Below are 19451 nucleotides of genomic sequence, written 5' to 3'. Positions count from 1 at the left end.
TATTAGCTAACTTAAAAATTAAAAAGTGAGATATATGTTTGTGTTTATAATGATCAAAACAGTGTACAATATGCATGTAAAAAGGGATGGAAAGAAATACACTAAAATAATATTTATTGTCTGGAGGAAAGTGACCATTTTACCTTGACTGTATGTTATTTAGTAATTATATCTACTACTGTGGGCAAGAATCCCTTAGAAGAAATGGAGTAGCCATCATAGTCAACAAAAGAGTCCTAAATGCAGTACTTGGAGGGAATCTCAAAAATGACAGAATGATCTCTGTTTGTTTCCAAAGCAAACCATTCAATATCAGAGTAATCCAAGTCTATTCCTCAAGAAGTAATGCTGAAGAAGCTGAACTTGAATGGCTCTATGAAGACCTACAAGACTTTCTAGAACTGACACCCAAAAAAGATGTCCTTTTCATTATAGGGGACTGGAATTCAAAAGTAGGAAGTCAGGAAATACCTGGAGTAACAAGCAAACTTGGACTTGGGAGTACAAAATGAAATAGGGCAAAGGCTAACAGAGTTTTGCCAAGAGAACGCACTGGTCATAGCAAACACCCTCTTCCAACAACACAAGAGAGGACTCTATACATGGACATCACCAGATGGTCAACATCGAAATCAGACTGGTTATATTCTTTGCAGCCAAAGATGGAGAAATTCTATACAATCAGCAAAATCAAGACTGGGAGCTTACTGTGGCTCAGATAATGAATTCCTTGTCGCCAAATTCAGATTGAAATTGAATAAAGTGGGGAAAACCACTAGACCATTCAGGTATGACCTAAATCAAATCCCTTATGATTATACAGTGGAAGTGAGAAATAGATTCAATGGATTAGATCTGATAGACTGAGTGCCTGAAGAACTATGGACAGAGGTTTGTGACACTGTAGAGGAGGCAGTGATCAAGACCATCTCCAAGGGGAAAAAAAATGAAAAAAGGCAAAATGGTTGTCTGAGGAGGTCTTACAAATAGCTATGAAAGGAAGAAAAGCAAAAGGCGAAGGAGAAAAGGAAAGATATATCCATTTGAATGCAGAGTTCCAAAGAAGAGAAAGGAGAGATAAGAAAGCCTTCTCATGATCAATGCAAAGAAATAGAGGAAAACAATAGAATGGGAAAGACTAGAGATCTCTTCAAGAAAATTAGAGATACCAAGGGAACATTTCATGCAAAGATGGGCTCAATAAAGGACGGAAATGGTGTGGACCTAACAGAAGCAGAAGATATTAAGAAGAGGTGGCAAGAATACACAGAAGAACTGCACAAAAAAAGATCTTTATAACCCAGATAATCATGATAGTGTGATCACTCACCTAGAGCCAGACATCCTGGAATGCAAAGTCAAATGGGCCTTAGGAAGCATCTTTATGAACAAAGCTAGTGGATGTGATGGAATTCCAGCTAACCTATGTCAAATCCTAAAAGATGATGTTGTGAAAGTGCTACACTCAATATGCCAGCAAATTTGGAAAACTCAGCAGTGGCCACAGAACTGGAAAAGGTCAATTTTCATCCCAAAAATCCCAAAGAAAGGCAATGCCAAAAAAATGCTCAAACTACCACACAATTGCACTCATCTCACATGCTCGCAAAGTAATTCTCAAAATTCTCCAAGCTAGGCTTCAACAGTACGTGAACCGCGAACTTCCAGATATTCAAACAGGATTTAGAAAAGGCACTGGAGCCAGAGATCAATTGCCAACATCTGCTGAATCATTGAAAAAGCAAGAGAGTTCCAGAAAAACATCTATTTCTGCTTTATTGACTATGCCAAAGCCTTTGACTGTATGGATCACAACAAACTATGGAAAATTCTTCAAGAAATAGGAATACCAGACCACCTGACCTGCTTCCTGAGAAATCTGTATGCAGGTCAAGAAGCAACAGATAGAACCAGACATGGAACAATAGACTGGTTCCAAATCGGGAAAGGAGTACATCAAGGCTGTATATTGTCACCCTGCTTATTTAACTTATATGCAGGGTACATCATGAGAAATGCTGGACTGGATGAAGCACAGGCTGGAATCAAGATTGCTGGGAGAAATGTCAATAATCTCAGATATGCAGATGACACCACCCTTATGGCAGAAAGTGAAGAGGAACTGAAGAGCCTCTTAGTAAAAGTGAAAGAGGAGGTTGAAAAAGTTGGCTTAAAACTTAACATTCAGAAAACTAACATCATGGCATCTGGTCCCATCACTTCATGCAAATAGATGAGGAAACAGTGGAAACAGTGACAGATTTTATTTTCTTGGACTCCAAAATCACTGCAGATGGTGACTGCAGCCATGAAATTAAAAGACACTTGCTCATTGGAAGAAAAGTTATGACCAACCTAAACAGCATATTAAAAAGCAGAGACATCACTTTGCCAACAAAGGTCCGTCTAGTCAAAGCTATGGTTTTCCCAGTAGTCATGTATGGATGTGAGAGTTGGACTATAAAGAAAGCTGAGCACAGAACTGATGCTTTTGAACTGTGGTGTTGGAGAAGACTCTTGAGAGTCCCTTGAACTGCAAGGAGATCCAACCAGTCCATCCTAAAGGCAATTAGCCCTGAATATTCTTTGGAAGGACAGATGCTGAAACTGAAACTCCAATACTTTAGCCACCTGATGGGAAGAACTGACTCATTGGAAAAGACCCTGATGCTGGGAAAGATTGAAGGTGGGAGGAGAAGGGGATGACAGAGGATGAGATGGTTGGATGGCATCACCAACTCAATGGGCATGAGTTTGAGTAAACTCTGGGAGTTGGTGATGGACAGGGAGGCCTGGTGTGCTGCAGTCCATGACGTCACAAAGAGTCAAACATGACTGAGGGACTGAACTGAACTGATGTTATATAAACTGAATTACATCTTATTCAGAGAGCAGTTTCTTTATCAGCTTATATGCCCCTAGATTTCTTCTGTTTGGCTCTGAAATTTACATGTTAACTCTTTAATTTACATGTTAACTCTTTAATATTCTTTATGCCCACCAGTCCCTCTGTCCTTTGTTGCCCCGTCCCTTGTCCTGCCCTGATAAAATCCAGGGAGGACCAAGATGCTGGTCCTTGAGGAGGATCCTGTAGGTTGGTCCATCAACCCTTGGAACTCTTCTTCCCCCTCCCCCCCACCCCTTCCTCTCGTCTCCTGCCACAGAGCCTGAAAAGCAAGCAACTCCAAGCCTTAGCCCAGCAAGGCCATGTCACATGGTTGTGACAAGGGAAGCACTGGCAGAAATCTACTGGAGAATTCCAGGGACACGCCTGTTGTCCTGAAGATGGGAGAAGATGACAGGGCCTGTCCACCTGCCCAGGATGTGGAAGAAAAGGCTTTGAAAGGCCAGGGTCCCTGACAGCATCATGGCAGCGGCTGCTTCTGAACGTCTTACTGTGGGACAAAAGGAACCCTCATTCTCCAGTTGCTACTTGTTTTTGGCTACTTCCAGCTTCATGAGCTGCTGACTAACACCTTGCTTAGTTGCCTTCCTGCTTCTAGTCTTATATCATTCACATCACCCTACCTTTTTTAATAAGACTGAAGAATGAGCAGACCAGAAAAGAATAGTAAATAAATATTGGCAATAAAGGTGAAAGAGAGCTGACACATGAAAACAATGTGGTAGACCTAAAAAAATTAACCAGAAGTATTAAAAAACCATTTTAAGAGTAAACGAGGTCCACTGAGTAAAGATTTAAAAATTCCTACACACATCAGTGGTTATTCAAGGCCTCAGTGTCAGGACCACAGTCCAGTCTAGTTAGTGCAGACTCTCAAGAAATACTAATTCTACAAAAATATTCAGTCAAGAGTGGAAACAACGGTGAGTCAAACATAAAACACATTACAGTTGTGGAGCCTAGAGTTAAATTGGGAAGGGGTATATGAACAAAATAATTCTGCAGTAAATATTTAAAATCTGTGCTAAAAATTATCAAATGAAAGCATGAGTTTTATAAAGGAGAGCCTGGTCTAGCCTCCATGTTAGAGGGGACAAGGGCAGCAAGGAAGTCTTCCGTAGGAACTGAAGTCTGAACTGGCTCGGTGGGTGATGCTGTTTCATCAAGGAAACGGGGAGGAGGGCGTGGGAGGAGCGAGGAGCACCTAGGGAGAAGGGTGGACACCCTTGGGCCTGCAGTGAGAGCACAAGTGCTACTTCTGAGCAACTCAAAGAAGGCCATTGGCCGCATGTTTGTTCCAACTCACCAGGAAGAAAACAGAAATTATGTTCAATATACTCTACTTCATAAGGAAGCCTTTTCCACTTGGAAGTAATAAAGTTAAAATAGTTTATCGCTGAAAATACAAACTGCAATTTGGCATTGTCATGTCATACAAACACTGAAGGATCTTCTAAGTATCCGGCACTATGCTAAGGGCTGGTGATACCAATATGAGTAGGTCACAGTCTGTGCCTTTGGGGAACTGCAATAAACAATGAAGAAACCGAGTATTATGAACAGTTGCAGTTAGGTACAAGGAGCACCTTGGTGGGTGTGGTTAAAGGCCAAGGGGACGCCATAGAGAAATGACTGACTCACTCAAGGGTTGGGTTACCTTGAAAATTAATCTACGTTCAGTACATCATCACCCGATGTTAGCAAATTAATGGACTATGACTAAATTTAAGCATGAAACAAACCAGAAAATCTGAATTCTGACAGATATCGAGAGGTAATGAAATTGTTTAATGGACTTCGAAGTACACAGTCCTACTTCAGAAAACAATCCTGAGAATTAGATCAACCCCTCTAAGCTTGGGCAACCATCCAAATAACAAGATTTGAACATAACTGGATTTTAGAATATGCGTTTGGGATTAAAACAAAAATAAAGGAAACAGTGAATTAGACCAGACTGTACATACAAGTCAGGATCAAACAGAAAGGTAAAAAAAGCCAACATAAGTTTACTTTGTTCTTTTATTGAGATCCAACTAAAAGACTTTACTTTAAAAAATTTAATAGTAAGAACTAAAATCAGCCTTTTCATCCACTGTAGTTGATAAGATCATCAATAAACAAAACCCAGAGGCTTGGACCTTAGGTTAGTTCTGCCAGTGATCAACTGTGTGAAGACAGAAATCACACGGTTTCTCTGAGTCTCAGCCCCCTTATCATTAAATACAATAATTTCATCAGTAATGTCCAATAATTCTAAAAGAGTCTTTCCAGAAAACTATCCACCACTGTATCATTTTCACTGATTTCAGTATTAGCTAACTGTAGCTAGCTAATGGCAATTTTGCCAATAATTTGCCTGGCCACAATACATCAGATTTCACAAACAATACTTTGAATTGTCCCAGGGTAAGTTGACAAATGTACTGTTGTTGTTGTTTAGTTTCTAAGTCATGTCCCACTCTTGGCAACCCCATGGACTGTAGCCCACCAGGCTCCTCTGTCCATGGGGTGTCCCAGGGAAGAGCTATTTCCTTCTCCAGGGGATCTTCTCAACCCAGGTATCAAACCTGTGACTCCTGCATCGGCAGGTGGCTTCTTTAGCATCTGAGCCAGCAGGAAAGCCCACCAAATGTATAATGCCTGATAATTATGAAGCTATGAAGTTGACAAGTAGTTCTGGAGTCTAGTGAAATCTCGTGGCTTTATCAACTAGGAAACACACACTTTCAACCAGGTTGAATCTTTTTGATGAAGTCTGTATCTTTCTCTTGGATAAAAGAAACAATAAAATAATCACCCAGATATAATGTCAGGTATCATTGTACCAGTAGTAGGAAGATAAATGGAACTTGCATATACTATTTCTGTTGTAGGACATACCTCTTCTCACCTCAGTCATTTTTCCTTAGTGTTTTTGCTTAAAGTGAAGTAAGGAGTTGCAATATGTATGCCAAAGAGGAGTGTAACAACTTAAAAAAATGAAACACAGTTTTGTCACTTGATCCAAAAAGTGACATAGTAATTATACGTAACGCAGCACAATTCTAAACATGACTGCAGTGCACTTTCGCTGACATGCACTCACCACCCTCCCCATCATCATTATGCACGGACAGCGTTACCTTGTTCTGCAAGTTCGCCACCATCTCCTTAGGGCTTCCCAAGGTAGGCTTTACCATTAGGGCACTAATGGTAAAGAATCCACCTGTCAATGCAGAAGACTAAGAGACCTGGGTTCGATCCCTGGGTTGGGAAGATCCCCTGGAGGAGGAAATGGCAACCCACTGCAGTATTCTTGCCTGGGAAATCCCATGGACAGAGGAGCCTGGCGGGCTACAGTCCATGGGCTCGCATCGAGTCCAACACAACTGAAGCGACTTAGCACACACACACTATCTCTTCGAGGTGCAAATTTTTCAAATATGAAGATTCAGTTTTAAGTATATGGAGCCTACTGCACCCGTCTTATCACAGGACCTCAACACACGAGTATCAGCAACAGCAATATGCAAATATTTATGCAAATAGCTAATGTCCTAGAAAGAACGACAAGCAAGGGATAGCGTTTCCGTAACTCTCTGTAATGTAACTTTTTATAACATAAAGCAGTGTATCTGCCTTTTTCCCACGCCATGCCCTCTGTCGTCAGTGAGAAGGTCCACATCGTAAATGATGTAAGAGAAGGTTTGGCAAGTGTGACTGAGATGACTGTTTTTTAAAACAATTATGAAAAGATGGGGGAACTGTACTTATCTAGTTTGGGTTGCAGCCAAGCAGCTTTTTACGGGAAAGATCATCTGCACCACACTCATTATCAAGACCACCAGCCACAGTCCCTCTAAGCACAGGCAAGTCTGCTGGACAAGCACAGCAGCAGGTGTGAAAAGGTGAACCCTTTTCCTACCCGATCCACACCTGCTCCATAACACGTCATGTTAATAGTGTGATATAAGCAGATGCTATACCCTCTGACAATCTCAAAACAAAATTAAAATGTATGGAAATTCATATTTTACATAAAGATGAAAAAATGGATGACGGATGTAAAAGTTTATTGAGTTCTGTGATTGTTAATTTTATGTGTCAGCTTAGTTAGACGATGGTGCCCAGCTGCTTGATCAAACAGTAGCCTAAAAACAGCTATAGAGGCATTTTGATGTGTCAGTGTTTACAATCAGCAGACTATGAGTAAGGTAGATGATCCCACGGTATGAGGGGGTGGGCCTCGTGCAATCAGCTGAAGGACTTAAAGAACAAAAAAAGGGTTTCCTGAAGAAGAAAGCACCCTCCCCTGGACTGCACCATAGAAATTCTACCCAAGTCTCCAGCACGCAGAGTCAAGACCTCAACATCAGCTGTTATCTGAATCTCCAGCTGCAGCCTTGCCCCACAGATTTCAAACTTAACAGCCTTTCAAACAACAGCATGAGCCAATTCCTTAAAATCTCTCCCTCAATCAATCAATTAACCTCAGTCTCTCTCTCTGTATATATACACACACACACACACACACACACACACACACACACAATTCCTATTGATTCTCTGGAGAATCCTGACTACTACACATTTATCCAGAATTTTAAATGTTAAGTATTCTCTTTGAAAAACAGATTTTTTTTTTTTGGCCCTGTTAATGATACCACTAAATTCTGTACCAACCCTTAGTTTTAAGCTTAGGATAAGCACTCTCTTATGAAAAACTTCATGAAACCAGCTGAGAATAAAGTTGACATACTGAGGTTATGTACTTTTAAAAATTAGATTTATGTGCTAAATATTGTGTACTTTCTACAGAAATTAAGTTTATATACTTTCTATAGAAAAAGTAGTATGAAAACATGAAAGAAGCTGGGCAATCATGATTCCCAGTTAACAGCACAGGACTCTCCTTCTTGTGCGGAATATCACACAGTTTCATCATTTGGTAGAAAGACAGTAACATAACAGCAGCACTAGTGGTCAAGACCCCGCCTGCCAGTGCAGGAGACATAAGCGACGTGGGTTCAATCCCTGGGTCAGAAGAGCCCCTGGAGCAGGGCATGGCAACCCACTCCAGTGTTCTTGCCTGGAGAATCCCCATGGACAGAGGAGCCTGGCGGGCCACAGTCTATAGGGTCACAAAGTCGGACATGACTGAAATGACTTAGCATGCAATCATATTCTTATGTATGACAATGGCAAAAATGTTTTAAAATCAGGGTGTATATTACAGTGGTTTCCATTGTAGGACTAGTTTTATTTCAGTTAAACTCTCTTACGGAGCAGTTCTTCCTGATGCATGTGTCTCAATTGTGTCCGACTCTTTGCGACCCCATGGATTGTAGCCTGCAGGCAAGAATACTGAAGTGGATTGCCATGCCCTTCTCCAGGGGTTCTCCCCAACCCAGGGATTGAACCTGGGTCTCCTGCATTGCAGGCAGATTCTTTACCATTTGAGCTACCCGGGAAGCCCATCCTCCTGATGAAAACCATTATTTTCATATCAGAAAACAAACACACTTGTAAAAAATTATCATGATAAGCAACAAGCAAATGGGCTTTGATTTTGGACCACAGTTGCATGTTATTAAGATTATAAATGGTATTTTAAAAATGACGTCTTGGGAATTCCCTGGCAGTGGAGAATACTTCACCTTTCAATGCAGGGGGTGTGGGTTCAATCCCTGGTCGGGGAACTAAGATCACACACGCCCCCATGGCCAAACAAACATACAACAGAAGCACTAATGCAACAAATTCAATAAAGCTTGTAAAACAAACAAACAAAAGTCCACATCAAAGATAAATAAATAAATAAAAATGACATCTTATTTATTATTTTATACATGACTGATATAAAAAAAACACACACTGAAATTATAAATTATCTTTTGACTGCCCACAAAGCTGCTGTGGGGGCAGTGTTTCAGAAAGACCACCCTTCTGGAGGCGCCCTGAGGACTGAGTACTTACTGACTGCAGAGTCGTAGGAGGTGGAGTTGTGCTCGCCTCTCAGGAAGGGGTATGGCGACAGGTAAGCGTGGGTGCAGTTCTTCCACAGGGGCTGATTCGCTGGGAAGGAAGGCAAGACAGAGGTATTTGTTATTGAGAGGCTGCCTGAAGACTTGTTCCCAGTAGAAGAGAAATACAGGCTGTGGGGGGTACACAAGCAAAATAAAACTACAGATCAACAAACTCAGAGAATTACTGAATAGGGAGGAACTTCCTTAAAAGTCTCATATGGAATAATAGCACTGGAGACCTGGAAAGTGGATTCATCCAAATCATCAGGTTCATGTCTCCATCCCAAACCAGTGGAGAGATGCCCTTAATACCACCTACAATTGAAATCACCAGATTTCATTAATTTTCACAACAGTATTCTCCAGTTCCTAACATAATGCCCGGCACACACACAAAAAAGTTGTTGTTTAAAAATTTAATAAATTTAGATCTAACTATGATTGGTTCTAACAGGGGAAAGATGTAGATGATAGACCATACAAGTTAATAATTAAAGTTTATTTTTAGCATTTGAAGAAACCACAAGAAAGAACTTTAATGTTGTTTGAAATCTTGATGATTTCATCATATACCCTTTAAGGAGTAAAATATTTTTTCCTTCTCTAAGTCTTGGCAAACTCTTCCTCTTGCAAAGTCTGACTTACTTTACTTTACCAAAGCCTAGATCATTTTCATCGGCAGATTGCATGCTTATTCTCCTCCCACAAATGACAATCAGAAACTCTATGAAATATTTCTCTCAAAATGCCATTTCATCATAACTTTGTTCCTTTAACATATACCAATTTACTAGTGGCCTGTCTTCTGTGATCTCAAATTTTTATGATACACTCCATAATCTTGACTTGTTTAAGTGCCATACTTTGATTTATCACAGGAGTAGTTTTGATAAGAAGACTAATAACTTCAACCCACAGTAAGTCAGAAGGTAATAAACAGTTCTTTCATTGTTGGATGAAATAAGATAAAGGCTAGCTATTTTCAGTGAATTGATTTTCAAAGATTAACAAAAATATAGCAAATACATGAAAGAATGCAACTCTATTTTATTCTATTTCAAAAAACAACTTAAAAGTTTCCGTGAGAGAATGGAAACATCAAAAGCAAAGCATTTCTTGATATTGCCCACAAACTTGGTTTAAGCCTTAATAGAGCAAGCTTTCATCTGTCACTGCTCATAATTGTTTCGTTATAAACAAAGATATTTTTTTAAAAATTTGAAGCTGTTACTATAAAATAAAACATCTCTAATTCTGAATTTTTAAATTTGTGATTTCAAGGATTTATAGCCCCCCAAATAAAAACATTTATTTGCAACATAGCAATAATAGACACTTCAAAAACACACTATAGATAATATTTGTTGTTTGTTAAGGATGATGTATTTTAAATGTGAGCAAGGAAACAGTGGATTGTCCAATTCTGCCATAAATACTGACTCCAATTTTATGTTAGAAAATGAAATAGTTATTTCTATAGCCAATTCTGTTTACTGAAAAGGAATCAGGAACCTTTCAAAGATACCCCATTGAGATTCCACAGCTAAGAATCCAATCCTGTTTTGTAAGTGACGTGTACCAAAATAAGAAACTGTTCTTTTTTATTGACAAGCCAGGGGTTGGGGTGGGGGGAAAACAAAGCTGAATTGTACTTACTGTACCAGAACTGCCAGATATTGGAATCATTCTCTCCCACAATCCCATTAAACCAACATCTCCAGAAGAATCCTTCATGGTGGAAAGTGACGTTTTCTATCTGCACAGAACACAAATAAAATACTTGGTATCAACACAAAGAACACAATCTGAATAATTACATCTGGGAAATTTTTTAAGCAACATATTGTTTCCCAAATAATGATGATCATTAGCTTTCTACATGTCTCTTCTGAGAAGAAACAGACATTCCACTGCTATTTTTGGATTCTCAGAAGATACATAAGGCTATCCTCATTACCACCAAGTAGGACAGTATTTTGAAGAAGAAACGCACATTTTGTTCACCTGAACACTTTGCCACTTCAGTCACGAGAAGCCAGTAATCTGATCCAAAAGCCACCAGAAAGAGTAAAACCCCCAGAGCACCAAAGAGAGCCCCAAAGAAGATGGCAATATTTAGTCTCATTTTCAGTTCACTGGTTTCTGTTGAAATAAAATAAGAAAATAAATGAAAGCGGACACCCAGATCCTCAGTTTAAAAAAAAAGAAGAAAGGCTTCTGAGCAGGCAGGATCTTCTTGAGAAGCGGCTCTTAGTTGGTGTTTCAGTGGAGTCCCACTCACACGGGCAGTGGATTCGTGTTGCTTTTGAGTTCCCCTGGAGGGCCTCCAGTCCGGCAGCTGAGAATGGCAGGCTATTTTAGGACACTGACTGAGGAGTTGCCTCTCTCCCCAGGGGATCAAAAAATAGCTGACCTTCCCCTGACGGTGGAGGGGGTAGTATCAGGAACTGGCCAGAATCATCCTTATTGCTGTGGGGTAATCCAGAGAAGCGGGAAGATGACAGAATGGTGTGAGTTCACTGCCACACTGGCCCAAAGTCTTAAGTGAACAGGCTCCTCTTGATCCAGAATGACCATGACAACCCTGAAGACACTGAAGACCCTCTACAAGGGTAGATAAATCACATGTGTAAAGAACCACAAAGACTCTCTTGGATATAACTGGAAGAAAGGTGTGAGTAGTTCAATCAGTGGAGAAGGCAATGGCACCCCACTCCAGTACTCTTGCCTGGAGAATCCCACGGACGGAGGAGCCTGGTAGGCTGCAGTCCATGGGGTTGCCAACAGTTGGACACGACTGAGTGACTTCACTTTCACTTTTCACTTTCATGCATTGGAGAAGGAAATGGCAACCCACTCCAGTGTTCTTGCCTGGAAAATCCCAGGGACGGGGGAGCCTGGTGGGCTGCCATCTATGTGGTCGCACAGAGTCGGACACAACTAAAGTGACTTAGCAGCAGCAGCAGCAGCAGCAGCAGTTCAATCAGTAAAGAATCCACCTGCAGTGCAGGAGACTGACAGCAGCACAGGACCTAGGTTCGATCCCTGGCTCTGGAAGATCTGGAGAAGGAAATGGCAACCCACTCCAGTATTCTTGCCTGGAGAATCCCATGGACAGAGGAGCCTGGTGAGGTCCTCTGAAGAGCGAAATCAGTTTCTTTTTGGATATCCTTGGAATATAAAGTAGTGGGTCAACTGATCTAACATAACACCAAGTACAGTTCAGGTTCATAACCTAGAAATTCATAAGTATATTTAAAAGATCAAGAATATGGTAACATAAACCGTTAAAGTAGAACAAAATACTTTTACGTAGCACATCCTATGACATAAATTGCAGTTCCCAGATGCTGTACAAGGTATTCCAAATGATCATCCCCAAAGTAGACTCATGAAAAAAGTCTCAAATGTAATTATTTTCTAGATTAAAATGAGAATACAGCCCACGTTTTCTTTTCTTTCAAGTATTCAACCTCCTTAAAATAGGGAGTCTTACTTGACACCCATACAAGTCACCAAATAGCAATTTACCTACACATTCTTCATGTCTAGCATCTCTAGCTCATTTCTTTGTTTTCACTCCATGTCTAAATATGCCAGAGAGAATTTTTTAAGTATTTGTGCAATATTTGAAAACTTTCACTGTCTCTAATGATTACTGTCTTTTGTATTCAGTGGTAACATGGGTCTCTGCATCTTCTTTAAGAGGCATCTGACCTCTATCAGCTTCCTTCACCACTTCTGTTTGACCTGGGATGGATCCTTAGAAACGAAATTGTGTGAGTGTGTGTCTGCATGTGTGTGTGTTCATGTGCACGTTCAGTCACTCAGTTGTGTCTGACTCTTTGCGATTCCATGGACTATAGCCCACCAGGCTCCTTTGTCCATGGAATTTTTCAGGCATGAATATTGGAACAGGTAGCCATTTCCTCCTCTAGTCATCTTCCTGGCCCAGGGATCAAACCTGCGTCTCCTGTGTCTCCTACATTGGCAGGTGGATTCTTTACCACTGAGCCACCTTGGAAGCCCCGGATAGGCAGAATAATGGGTTCCCAAAGATGTCCACACCCTAATACTAAACATGACCACATAATCTATGAATACGTTACTTTACATAGCAATGCCCTAGATTATACAGGTTGGCCCAATCTACACACATGAACCCTTAAAAGAAAAATAGAGAATCCTTCCTGACAGTGGTCAGAGAAAGAAATGTGACTCCAGAAACAGTCAGAGACTTGCCAGTTTAAAGACAGAGGAGAGGGGCTACAAGCCAAGGAATGTGGGCAGCCTGTAGAGCATGGAAGAGGTAAAAACAAAAAACAAACCAAAAAAAAAAGCCAGATTCTCCCCAAGAGCCTTCAGGAAGGAATGCTGCCTACCAACACCTTGACTTTGGGGATTTCTGACCTCTGCAACTGCAGAAAAGGAAATCTGTATTGTTTTAAGCCACTAACTTTGTATTGCTACGTTTTTATGGCAGCAGTAGCAAACTATTAAAGATGCTGTTCTATAGTTAATGCAATATAAGATCAAATTAAGGGGTTTTTCTTGGGGGATGGGTGGGAAGAATGCATCTTCAAGAAGTGCTTATTGGGAGCTTGCGACTCTCCAGGCATTTTATTAGATACACAGGCCCTGACCATGAGGAGTTCATGAGCTAGTGGGGAAAAAATGATTCATTGGAATGAGGTATATAGAGGCTGTAGTAATAAGCTTCTGGTCACCCCTAACCCCCTCCCAAGATAACAGTAGTTGTGGTCATGCAGTTTTATTGTAGGTGACAATGTTCTTATTTGGAAAGGAAAAGGAATCTTTATAGGAAAATTTTACTTTATTTGTATCGTAATGGCTTATGATAAAAACCTATGCATTAATACCAAATCTTTAGCATATGCATTCACAAACACACACATATATACAAACAACTAGATTGGCACCCCACTCCAATACTCTTGCCCGAAAAATCCCACGGACGGAGGAGCCTGGTAGGCTGCAGTCCATGGGGTCGCTAAGAGTCGAACACGACTGGAGCGACTTCCCTTTCACTTTTCACTTTCATGCACTGGAGAAGGAAATGGCAACCCACTCCAGTGTTCTTGCCTGGAGAACCCCAGGGACGGCGGAGCCTGGTGGGCTGCCGTCTATGGGGTCGCACAGAGTCGGACACGACTGATGCGACTTAGCAGCAGCAGCAGCAACAGATTTTTCAAATAAGTAGAAAAGAGTGTAGGGTTTTGTTATTGCTACAATTCACCTCAATTTTGATCTCTGTCACACACAACATATCACCTTTCTGGAAGAGGTTCATCAACTAATATTTTTTTTTCACCATTTTTGGTTTATCCAAAAGTGAATAAGCATCATTATAAAAATGTGTATATATATATATATATATATATACACACACACACACACACAGACACACACACACACGTTTGTGTGTGTACATGTATATCAAAGCAGCTTCTAATTAACCAATCTAATTGTTTTCAATCATTCATTCATGGGCAACTATTTGAGAAAAATACTAGAGACTAGTTCTGATTTCATAAAACTCCTTTAGCTCACTTATCGTTATCCTCAGTGTTTATCATGGTGCTTGACATACATGGAGCACTAAAGTAAAATAAAAATCACTTGTATTATGACTCTTGGCTGTGATGTAAGTACACAGCCTGAGCTATTTAACTGGTGATGCATCAGGAAGAAATAGCACTCATCTTGCCTGTTCTTTGTGAAACCTGTAGAGAAGGATTTTAGCAGGGTCTGTGTTTCCTCTGCAGATAATCACAAACCATCTTTTAAAAAAATCCACCGTCGATTCTTCTTTAGAAATAAAATAATAATTTACCATCCAGGGGTCAAAAAGTTTCCATTTTAGAAAATTAGACTATTTGCCTTTCATTTGAAACACCTAATTTACCATCATTCCTAAAATATTCCCAACGATCATTCAGTTATCTTCCTTGAGGTCTCTCAGCAGCTTAAAACGTTGTCTAAGCGCCCACGTAACTGTTAAACAGCTGCTGTGTTCCCGTGATGTCTTCACAAATGCAGACACTGGATCTTCTCCCTTTGCATCTCTTTTCTGGTGAAAGACCGGGAGATGCGGGGAGACAGACAGACCTCAGCGTTGACCTCAGCTCACAGCAGTCCTATAGTGGGACAGCGCCATCACCACGGTGTGCTGTGCCTTTGGTGAACACTGAACCTATTTCACATTGACACGGTGATCACAGTGAACCTGCAAAGGCACAAGCACGGCGTTTCAGGTTCAATCCCTTGGGAGACCTTGACTGTCAGAGATGTAAACGGAAGTGAATAGTAACTGACATTAATGAGCATCTGCTCTGTGGCAGACACCATCCTAAGCATATTAGATGCCTTGAGTACAAATAAGCCTCCCGTTGGTAGAATACGAAATAATCCGTTTCCTGGGCAGGAATCTCAGCATCTAAAGATCTTCTGGGTGGGAGTTAAAGACCTTCCTGGTGGCAATACAGAAGGCCAGAGGTAAGCAAGGGAAGCTTTGCATGGGGTCCTCCTGACTTCCTGGAAATAATATCCCACTGAGAGTCTCCTGTCTCTGAGAGAAATTACGGCAAAAACTATTTTTAAATTAATTTCTCAATCTAAAATGGTTTTTTAATCCATCTTTTAAAATCTTGAGGATACAAATATCATGAGCATTCCAAGGTAGTGTGGTAAATTCCTCCCTTGTTTTTTACAAATTAAATAAAACTTGACAACCAAAGGATAGATGGCCATAAACAATGGAAGACTTTGCCTGTTTTTATTCAGTGTCTTTTTATTTACTTAACTGTGTTTTTTTTTAAAACCAGTAAACACACTATAAGTTAGCAGAAATCCCAAGTCATGTTTAGTTTGTGAGTGATAAGGAGCAAAACATTTTTTCTAAGGTCATAATTTCCAATCTTGATATTGCAATAGTCTTAATTGTTTCAACATATCTACTGAAGCTATCTAAACATTCTACAAAAAAAAAATTAATTCTGGTTTACTTTATTCTTAAAAAATACAGGAATGACAATGCTCAACATCCAAAAGTGCTGAACAAATGTGTAAATAAAGAAAGAAATCAAACTTTCAGAAACCAAAGTGGTTCTGCGGAGATTTGAGGGAAAATTCATTTTTGTCTTGGAATACTATGTTATAGATCGACAATCTTTATCTGCCATTCCAACATTCAAAATTTCTGAAAACCAAAAGCTTTTAGCAAACCAACCCTGATTGGCAAGAGGATGCAAATAAACTATATTGTGAATTCTTATACATTTGAGTGCACAAGCACAAGCGCGTTTGGTTCCAGTGCTCACCAGGCTCCACGGGGGTGTGGTGGTGGGGGTGTCAGGTAATGTACAGTACACACATATTGCTACTTTTCCAAAATCCCCCAAATTCTGAGTTCTAAACACACCTGGCCCTAAAGGTTATATATAACGGTTTGTGGTCCCAAGTCCTAGACACAGACAATAGACTGAGTGATGACCCTAAAATCAATTGTTCCCCTTTGATCACTACTGAGACAGATTTTTACTGCCCATGAACCGTCACTGCAGGTCTCTGTGGCTCTAATGGCCTCTTTAAGTCTGTTTTGTGTTGTGGTTCTTGGGTCTTGTATGTCGTCCTCCCTGCTCCGTCCCCCATCCAACACTATGGCAACAGGACCACGGTCTGTAATTTCATGAGATTATTTTTACAAGCCTTCTCATCCTGAACATAGTATAGGAACAACAAATACACTCTGCGGGGGTGATAGAGGTTCTGTCTTTGTTTACTACTACATCCCTAACCCTAGCACAATGCTTTACGTAGGTTCTCGGTAGGTAGCTCAGCTGGTAAAGAATCTGCCTGCAATGCAGCAGACCCTGGTTCGATTCCTGGGTCAGGAAGATTCGTTGGAGAAGGGATAGGCTACCCACTCCAGTATTCTTGGGCTTCCCTGGTAGCTCAGCTGGTAAAGAATCCGACCGCAATGCGGGATACTTGGGTTCAATCCCTGGGTTGGGAAGATCCTCTGGAGAAGGGAATGGCTACCCACTCCAGTATTCTGGCCTGGAGAATTCCATGGACTGTATATATAGTCTATGGGATCCCAAAGAGTCGGACAGGACTGAGCAACTTTCACTTTCCCAGTAAAAACTTGGCTGACCAAATATTCATCTGATTGAGTTGAATTAAATTGGGTTGAACAGTGCCATCTGCTGGCCACAGGTAAAGTTTGCATTCCACGATACACAAGGTCCATTGGGATTTTTATCACACAAATACTGCAGTGCAAGGATTTGCTGTTTTTAGAGTTTGATGCTGACAGCCTTAACTAAGACGGTGTCATCCAAGTACTAAGGCTCTGATAAATGGCTTACGTTGAATGTAAGCGAATCAGGATCCATCCACAGGCTCATTCACTCATTCATGTGGGCAGTTTACACTCCACTGAATTGAGAGCTTCTTACACAAGGAACTCACACAAAGGGAGTTATATTACACAACTATCTTCCACATTGAAAAGGGGTCTGATGCCCAGCTCCAAGTTCAGTTCCCCAAAGAACTCCATTAGTGTGCTGAAGCGCATTAACTCTTGAAAGGGGAAAAAAACTTGGAACTTATTTTTTTTTAAACCTGCTTTTGACTAAAATCAACACACACACACACCACTTCAGAAACTAAACTGGGGACTAAAGGAGAAATTTTTTGATATATGAAAGCAGAAATGAAAAAAAATGTAACTTATAGGAATGCATGTATTATATAAACAAATACAGATTTAATGATGGCAATTTTGATTTTAACTTACTCATCCCTTTGTTTCCTTGTATTTCTTTCTGAAGGAATACATTATACTCCCTATACCAGAAGCCTTGTGAATGAGAAGATTCTCCTCTCTGGACCGTAGGCTGTGAAAGCGCTTTGCATGAATCTTGCATACACAATTTGAGTCTTAACTTAGAGAAAGACATTTTTATTTATCCTTGCCTCTGGGGTATGTTGCCTTCCCCTTAAAAACCTTTGTCACTGGGTCATTCTTTACCTATCAAAATGAACATGGACTTTTAAAATTTCCATTCCAAAGACTTTTCCAAGAAGGGACTTATAATAGGCTCAGATGAATCCAGGCTCTGTGAGCCAGTTCAAGTCGACCCGCAGAGGAAAGACAATCCAGTTCAGGAAAGGGTGGGAGGGCAGGGAAACACATCCCTGTAACCTTAGTGTCCCCAGGTCTCTGTTGGGGAAACAGCTGGTGTTGCATTGATGTGAACACAGTCAGAACTGCTGCAGGTACTTCAGCCTTCTCTTCATGTCCTGCTCAGCCAAGTCCCTGTTTAATTTCACCATACATGTGCTAAGGGATAAAGCTGGCTTCCCATGTGGCCCAGTGGTAAAAGTATCTATCTGCCTATCAATGCAGGAGACACCAGGTTCGATCCTTGGGTCAGGAAGATCCCCTGGAAGAGGAAACAACAACCCACTCCAGTATTCTTGCCTGGAGAATCCCATGGACAGAGGAGCCTGGCAGATTACAGTCCATGGGGTCACCATAGACTGAGTTAGACATGACTGAGCAACTGGCATGCACGCAAAAGGGATAAAGTTAGAACCCACCAGGATACTCAAATAGCACAAAAGCTAAATAACAACAATGACAACAGCAACAAAACAGTAACACCCCGGGCACACACAGAGCACTCACTGTGTCCTAGGCACTATTCTAGGAGCCTTGGGCTTATTGATCCATTCACCTCCACGGACTTAGGACTTGTGGAAGAGGTAATTAAGGTTAAATGAAGTCATAAGGAAGGGGTCCTAATGTATCACCCCAGAACAGGGAAACAAAGTCAGGAGTGAGATGCTCTGGGCATATCTCAGCTCAGTATCAGTTGACAAATAAATAACATAATGTGACAAAATCAGTAAGACTTCCATTTCCATCTTGAAATTTAGAAAGCTGGAAAGAGCATTCTGCCACCTTTCCTGCAAGTAAAAGGTGAAGCAAACTGGCCCGCACCTTAAGCATAAGGTAGCACTAGGGCAGTGCTTCCCACCTGCAGCACCACGGACGTCAGACACGGGGTGACTCTGTTGTGGAAGTTGGGTTGCTGCCCTGTGAGTCGCAGGATATTCAGCAGCACCTGTAGTCTCCAATCACTAGATGTCAGTAGCACACCCCGAATTCCAACATGCCCCAGGCAGTGCCAAATATCCCTCGGAGGCAAAGTCACCCTCAGGTGAGAAGCACTGAGCTAGAGAAACGTCGGTCCTATGGTGCAGTGGGGTAACCATGGCAACAACAAACCACCCTCACACTACCCTGGACCCGGTTAACACATAACCTCACATTGAATGACTAGCCGAAGGAAAAGTGTGTGGGTGTGCGTAGTATTAATAGCATAACTTCACTACCTACTATCCTATACAGCATGCCAAACTTTCAACAAAATATCACGGGACATGTAAAAGCAAGAAAAACCAGCTTGAGCTCTATTTCCAGAAGGGTAGCTTGGGCAGCTCCACGG

The 19451-nt window shown here is 41.1% G+C and overlaps 1 protein-coding gene across 3 annotated transcripts in view; it reads right to left on the bottom strand.

Moving 5' to 3' along the window:
• TMEM182 (transmembrane protein 182) overlaps window positions 1-11279 on the bottom strand; it is a 65974-nt gene extending 54695 nt beyond the window's left edge. Inside the window, exons 1-3 of one of the 3 annotated variants that reach the window (XM_044925722.2) lie at window positions 10907-11279; window positions 10570-10669; window positions 8864-8962 (exon numbers count right to left, since the gene is read on the bottom strand). In XM_044925722.2, the coding sequence (XP_044781657.2) occupies window positions 8864-8962; window positions 10570-10669; window positions 10907-11038 (331 nt within the window). In that variant the 5' untranslated portion in view covers window positions 11039-11279. The remainder of the gene's footprint in view (window positions 1-8863; window positions 8963-10569; window positions 10670-10906) is intronic. The other 2 variants (XM_044925723.2, XM_025260777.3) reach the window with 2 other exon arrangements.
• Window positions 11280-19451: the final 8172 nt, after the last annotated feature.

The sequence above is a fragment of the Bubalus bubalis genome, chromosome 12 (assembly GCF_019923935.1).
Source record: "Bubalus bubalis isolate 160015118507 breed Murrah chromosome 12, NDDB_SH_1, whole genome shotgun sequence".
Classification (NCBI taxonomy): domain Eukaryota; kingdom Metazoa; phylum Chordata; class Mammalia; order Artiodactyla; family Bovidae; genus Bubalus; species Bubalus bubalis.
Note: the sequence above shows the minus strand (reverse complement) of the source record. Positions and strands in the feature narration are given on the sequence as shown.